Here is a 6,981-nt window from a genome sequence, read left to right as displayed (position 1 = left end):
TACGGAAATCGGTGTACGAACCGTTTAAACTAAAATTACTGTTTTTTTGATGGCCTCATATAACGTAACCATTGAAAAAACTATTAGATTATATCGTTAAACTGCTAATAGACGATAAACTCAAAGCTTTTTTAATGCTAAAGAATGATGTTCACCAATCATCAAACTATTTACAGTACGCGTACTTAAAGCGCACGCACACAAACGCAAAAATTTCGTTCGATGTATATGGGAATTTTTCGAATAAGATTCCCAAGTAACCATAAGCACTAAAGCTTTGCATTTGTATAGCACTAAATTAGCAAACTGAAGGCCACAAAGCTATACATCAGCATACGTTATGCTTTGTAGCTCTATATCTGCAAATCAAATGCCCCTTCGCTCTTTATAAGCATATCAAATACTTCAATGCACTAAAGTGGAAAATGAATAACTTCACAGCACTGTATCAGCATTATAAGAAGCTAATATCATGCAAAAAAAAATTAGCGTGAATAAATAAGTAAATCGATTTTTGCGTGTAGAGTTTGATAGAAAAACATTGTTTTGTTTACATTTTCGTCGATTTGATCGGTCGGTCTCGGTTTTAAATTTGTATATTTTCTTTCAATCCAAATGAATCGCGGTAATTGGAAAAAAATTTTGAAAAGTGGATCCTATCGGAGACTGCTAAATAAGTATAAAAATGGTGATACCGATACAAAAAAATTCAAAATTAGATCCACAATCGGGATCAAATCGGGAAAATTGTGTGGCCGTAAAAATCGTCTTGTCAAGAAACCAACGGAAACGGATAGTTCGGAAGATAGATTGCTGCTGCCAGCATTCCACGAAGACTCTTCAAAAATATGTGAAGTGAACACTGAAGAACTTTTTCGAATGGAAGAGAACCGGCTTGAAGAAGAAAGCGATTATTACAGCCCGGACGATGGTGAATCAAGCGAGGATGAAGACTCCACTTGCTCTGACACTTTGGTCGAATTTCTTCGGAACTGGAGTATCAAGTACAATGTCCCGCATCGAACTCTGAAGCCACTGCTAACCAGGCTCAACTCTCAAGACTTTTCCATTCCAAAAGATCCACGAAAACTTCTCTCGACGTCCAGATTTGAAGCCGATATTTATGATATTCAAGGAGGAAAGTACTGGCATAACGGAATAGGTAAGAAATAATAGTATTTAAAATATAGTTTATAAAACTGATTTCAATTTCAGGAGTTTGTTTGCAATCATCATTCGGCAATTTGAACAAAAATCGAACTATAGACATCAATGTCAATATCGATGGATTACCCTTATATAACAATGGAACAGAGCAAGTATGGCCAATTCTGTTTAATGTTGCCCATCATCCGGAAATTTCACCTTTGGTCATAGGAATTTACGAAGGGAAAACAAAACCTGGCAATATAGAAGAGTTTTTAGAACCTTTTGTTGAAGAGGCGGTTCAAATTTTGAAAAACGGAATCATCATCAACAATTTCCTCTTAGAGATTCGGATTCGAGCTTTTATTTGCGATTCTCCTGCTCGTGCGTTTGTTAAAGGTTTGGTCAAAAATAATATTCAAATCATCATTCATTTTTGACAAAAAAAATTAATGAGTCTTTGTTTACAGGTGTTGTCAACTTCAATTCAAAGCATGGATGCTTGAAATGTTGTACCATCGGTGAATATTCCACTTCCATGAGAACCAATGTTTTCCCCCAAACATTTGCACCACAACGCACAGATAAGGATTTCCGAGATGGATTGTACGAAGAGCATTACCAAAAGAAACGAATAGCAGGAAGCAATCAAACAGTAAAAATCTCCTCACCAATTTTAAAATTGCCTATTGATATGATCGAAGATTTCATCGTGGCTGATTCGTTACACCTTTTGCATTTAGGGGTAATGAAAAAACTGCTTAAAAATTACACGGTTGGTAATAATGGAAAAAGATGGAATTCCTACGAAAAAAGCATGATATCATCGAAGCTCAATTGTATCAGACTACCAATCGAAATACATCGTGCAGTTCGCAGCATAGAGACCCAAGCAACATTTTAAACTCTGAATGGTTTTATAAGAAAAAATAGTTGTTGTATAAGGGATTTATAAAGTATTGTTTGCTTTGTAACGTAATTTATAAGGAACTCTATATGATTGCCCTTTAAGATAGCTTAAAAACCACTATAGAATCTTTTTATAGAACTCCTGTCAAATTTTGTGTTGGTTTTATAACCATCAATTTTTTTGGTTTAGAAGAGCGCTAAAAAGCAATTATTAAACCTCTCTAGAAAACCAACCTTAAAAAAAACAACAACAAAGAATGTTTTATAACCTTTAATTTTTTTGGTTCAGTAGAGCACTATAAAGCAATTATTAAACCTATTTAGAAAACCAACAAAGAATGACAGTCCAAATCCGATCGAAATGTCAAAATGTGTATGTGTGGCACGTCTCAAATGTTTACCACCAAATGTAATATTTAAATTTAGCAATTTATCTCCCAGGAGGAAGTGAGTTCGAGAGATAAAAGAGATCGGGACTTTTGTTGCAACAGAAAATTGTAATTAATTAGACCAAAACAACTTTATCGACTCGTTCCCAAAGTCTGCCGGATGCAACTTCGTCTCCAACAACTCCACCGGGTGCCGTCAATGCTCACCCTAAGATATTGATCACTTTATCATTCGAGGCGGATAAATCATGTTATGAAGTGTTCATTAGAGATTTGTTCATATGAAAGTGTTCCCTTAGAGATTTACCTTTCGACGTATTCTTGAAAACAGCGCCGACACTACCCACCAAAATCATTCAATTATATATTCAGCAACAAAGAAGAAAAAACAGGTTTCTAAATTCTCATTAGTTTCACAATAAACTCTTGTTATAATTTTCACATTATCTACACTTTTATTTCACAACTAAAACCATTGCTTGTACCGAAAAATCACGTTGCACGGAAACCGGTAATCATTCCTGTTATAATTATCCATTCTTCAGTTCCAGTCAGCATTCGAGTATTTCGCACCAGTAGATTCTACCTTGAATTGAAAACTTCCTGCTTCCGAGGTTTCATGTTATGTTCCCAGATTCTTAGTGATTTCCCAGCTGGTTTTAGAATTCCGGCGGACGTTTTCTTTTCGCAACAAATGATGACATTCTGTTCCGGATACAATTTAGCGGAAAAACCTATAAAATGTAAAAAATATGTTACTGTACGTTCAATATCAAACATAAAGGAATTATTACCTCGCAATTCAGAAACATTCCTGCAACTTTTGTGCTATGATCCCGATCGATGGCTGGGCAAAATCCTTCTCCACTTCTCCAGATCACCAAACCGTAGAATAAGGTACTCGAATCTTTCAGTTACGAGACCGATAAATAAAATATTTTTTGATCGCAATTTTGCAGTTTTCGTTTATCTTGATTGTTTTGTTTTCTTTTTTGTCGCACCGTCAGCTGCACTGAAATAAGAACCCTTATAAAGATCCGTCAAAAGATCGTTTGGTTCTATAAGGTGCCAAACTGTTTTTTGGAAGAACATTTGTACTTGAAATGACATTTATCCAGAGTTGTTAGATTCATAGCAGATTTCGTCAAGTCAAAGAGATGATTTCAAGGAATCGCCATTTTTAAATGAAATCATGAAAGTTTAAATGTGATTTCTCATCGAATATTATAATAAAAACCATTATTTACCATCAATTGCGCCTAGTTAAATTATTTTAATTGGATATTTGATTAAATATTGACGTAGCAAACTAGAATACAATAGCTGAAATAAATTTGAACAATTTATTATTCCATAAAATATCTCATAAAATCTTCTATTTTTGAAATTTACAAGGGCGCGCAGTTTATATATAAGTTTCTCGAAAAACTAATCGATCAAATTAAAAGCGCAACATATTTATCCATAACGTTACCAAAAATATCGATTGTGATGTTTAGAATGTATATGAAAGGTTATTTTTGGGTCGTGGTTGAAAAAAAATCATTCAATTAGTTTTTGATTCGGTAAGATTATTTGATTTTAATTATTGCCATTGTAAAACTCTTTTCCGGATAAAAAAAAATTACGAACCTTTTGTTCAGTGCAGAAAGAACATGATTATCTAGAGAGATCTAGAGCAAGCCTTGATTAAAACTGTTTTAAGCCCATATTATTGTTTAAGAGTCTTAGAATGGGCACTTCAGAACCTCCTGTAGGTGGGCCTTTTTACACTTATAGTTGTTATATAAATGTTTTAATGGGGTTTATATAGCTAAACGTTGTTTTATAACAAAGTTTTGAAGTGCCCTTCCAGTTTCTTATAAAACTTAAATTGTTACTTGGGAGAGTTTGTCTCACTGGAAGGCAACTGAATGTGCCACATTTCTGCATTATGTTGGAATTAGTCTGTTGGATCAATCGTTAGATTCAGAACACTTTGAAAACTCCCTTTGTTTATTTTGTGCAACTACAATTTGTTCAAGTGATAACTACCACGATCTGTTAGGTGTAGCTCAAACGATGTTCGAAAAATTTATAATCAATTATGAGTCATTTTTTGGGTCAATTACTAGCAATTTGCATAATTTAGTACACGTCGTTGAAGAAGTTAAAAGGTTTGGATCACTTCCCTCGATTTCCTCATATCCTTTTGAAAATTACTTGTACAAAATCAAACAAATGGTACGATCTGGGAAGCTGCCTTTAAATCAAATTATAAATCGACTATCAGAGCAAAATTCTTTAAAATCTTCTTCGAAAATTTCTCAAGAGCAGTATCCGATGCTTAGTTGTTTCGATGCAAAATCAGTATACTACGAACGAGTCAAATTAGCAACCGGTTTTACATTACGCAACAGGTTCGAAGATCAATGGTTTTTGACGGATGATCAGTCCATAATCGCTTTTAAAAATGCATCTAAGATAGGTATAGTTGGATCGAAGCTTGCTGAATACACGTATCTTTTCGAAACGCCAATGTGTTCGAAAATAATAAGGACGTACAAATCATATAATGTATCGAGGTTTGAAGAAGAAAAACTTTATTGTTATGAATCAGTATTTTGTAAGTTAGTGGCAGTTACCGTTGATAAGAGAACCACATTTACACCTCTATTGCATACTCTACCCAAATGTTCTCAATGATTGAAATTTTCTTATTGATGATTTTATAATAAAAATAACTAAAAGCATCTTATTTGACTTTTATTTTATTTAGATTCGCATTGAAGTATAAAAAAAACATCAACAAAGTTATTCGGTGTCCAGGAACTCCACTTCGAGACTTTGTCCCGCATATTCCTCATCAACCGGGTCATCAGCTTCTGATGATTCGTACCTTGGATCCTCGAGTCCATCTTCAGCGATATTAAGGCGTGGATTTTTCTTGTTGCGAGCAACCGATGCTCGTAATCCTTCCCACTGCGTTGATCGCTGTTTCGCATTTCGAAGGCACCGGTGCAGAAATTTAATACATTCATTAAATGTAAAATTCTTATCGGAAAAAAGCACCACTTGGAAAAACAATTGCATAATATTATCATATTTCTGGAACGCTATTTTATTTGAAACAAGTCCTCCTCGTTGACCTCTGCGAATTTCTGTCCACGAGCAGTCTACGAGAAAACTGCGTCCGAAAAAAAGATCTACTAGGCCAAGGCAAACAGTCCCTCCTTCGCCAATAAATTTGTCCTTACCATGTAGTCTGCCAAGGGTTTTAACCGTTTTTTCAACAAATTCCATATCTCGTGCGTTGGTTTCCATTTCTTCCAGTGAATCAAGCGAATTGACAGGATCGAAGATTTTAAAATTAACTCCAACATTATCATGGTTAGAATTGTCTAACACATTTGCGGCCAAAATATCAATCTTCGCATTGACTTGACATAGCAGTGAAATGCATCGCTTTAGATTTTCTTTGTCATTTCTATTTGCTTCAAAAAGTTGATCAACTTTTTGGTTGACCATTTCCAAATCCGCTTCAATGTCTACAGTTTTGGTGGATGTTTGAGTCGATGCGTCAATTTGCAGTTCCAGGTCAAACGCTTCCGTTTTCAACCTTTTAGGTCCCATCATTGAGCTGAAAAAAAATTAAGTCTTTCCGTTAAACTAAAAAAATTGAATGTATTTAATTTATATCATTAAAACTCAAAATTATATTTTTAATGGTTCTAACTGCATTTATGATTTTTTATCGTTTTCATGACAATGAAGGTTGGCGAAAATAGAAACTTAAGACAACAATATTATGCATTTCGAAAGAAACCATAATGAAATTCGTACTTACGATTGTTTTTCCAGGTTTCTCGTTTTTCTATTCAAATTTCCGTCAATCCGCAGGATAAAAATGTAAAAGTCCAGATTTTTTACGTTGAAGCAAACAATTTATTCAAGAGATGCCAGATTCAATGATCTTTTTCTAGAAGTTGCCAGTTTTATGTTATTTTTTCATAAATTCTGACTTAGTGCAAAACGAATGCAGATTTGAAGCGCCAGCATAAAAGTCGATTTAAATAGCCCTAATTGCGCATGATTTTGTAAGATTCACGATAGGTCAATGAGAAGAGGCACAGAGAAATCTTAAGCAGATTGAGGTTGTGAGTTCGATTCCCGATCCGGTCACCAGGAAAAGTTTGCAGTCATCGGAAACATAAATATGGAATGAAACAAATGACCATCCTCCCTGAGAAAAAAGTGCCTTCGAAATGAGAAAGGGCTGACTAAGGGGAAATGGAAGATTGTATTTATTTTTGTTTTTTTTTGCATAATCCAAGTACCTTGAATGATTTTTTCCCATCAAGCATCAAAAGAAAATATAGAGACCAATATCGTGCTTGATGTATCAAATGAGCATCTGACAGTTCTTGAAGCCCTATATCAGAATTGAATAATGCTTTATTAGTGCTTATTTTTTCAGCACTATAACTGCATTTAATTTCGCCAACTCTTGCTCACAGAGCTATATTAGTGCAAAAAATTGTGCTCTATAGTAGACTTT

The 6,981-nt window shown here is 34.5% G+C and overlaps 1 protein-coding gene and 1 long non-coding RNA gene across 3 annotated transcripts; one reads left to right on the top strand and one right to left on the bottom strand.

Moving 5' to 3' along the window:
• Positions 1–333: 333 nt before the first annotated feature.
• On the top strand, positions 334–2,828 carry LOC129746359 (uncharacterized). Of its 2 annotated transcripts, none has more exons than XM_055739983.1 (3): positions 334–1,162; positions 1,216–1,545; positions 1,617–2,828. In XM_055739983.1, the coding sequence occupies exons 1-3, from the start codon at positions 616–618 to the stop codon at positions 2,048–2,050; spliced, it is 1,311 nt and encodes a 436-aa protein (XP_055595958.1). In that variant the 5' UTR covers positions 334–615; the 3' UTR covers positions 2,051–2,828. The 2 variants fall into 2 exon arrangements, with proteins under 2 accessions (XP_055595958.1, XP_055595959.1); XM_055739984.1 differs by lacking the exon at positions 1,617–2,828 and having other exon boundaries at positions 1,216–1,319; positions 1,378–1,449.
• A 51-nt stretch (positions 2,829–2,879) lies between these two features.
• On the bottom strand, positions 2,880–4,230 carry LOC129746360 (uncharacterized). The gene is made up of 2 exons (XR_008737294.1): positions 3,239–4,230; positions 2,880–3,178 (listed from the first exon to the last, which is right to left on the bottom strand). It is a non-coding gene; the product is annotated as an uncharacterized LOC129746360 (long non-coding RNA).
• Positions 4,231–6,981: the final 2,751 nt, after the last annotated feature.

This window comes from Uranotaenia lowii, chromosome 2, assembly GCF_029784155.1.
Source record: "Uranotaenia lowii strain MFRU-FL chromosome 2, ASM2978415v1, whole genome shotgun sequence".
In the NCBI taxonomy this organism is placed as follows: Eukaryota; Metazoa; Arthropoda; class Insecta; order Diptera; family Culicidae; genus Uranotaenia; species Uranotaenia lowii.
This window is presented reverse-complemented; position numbering and strand designations above follow the sequence as displayed.

Bases quoted from the DNA above. Each gene is read 5' to 3' on its own strand.
- LOC129746359 (XM_055739983.1), top strand. From the start codon at position 616: ATGAATCGCGGTAATTGGAAAAAAATTTTGAAAAGTGGATCCTATCGG. The intron at 1,163-1,215 runs GTAAGAAATAAT...TTTCAATTTCAG, and splicing joins GTACTGGCATAACGGAATAG to GAGTTTGTTTGCAATCATCA. The intron at 1,546-1,616 runs GTTTGGTCAAAA...CTTTGTTTACAG, and splicing joins TGCTCGTGCGTTTGTTAAAG to GTGTTGTCAACTTCAATTCA.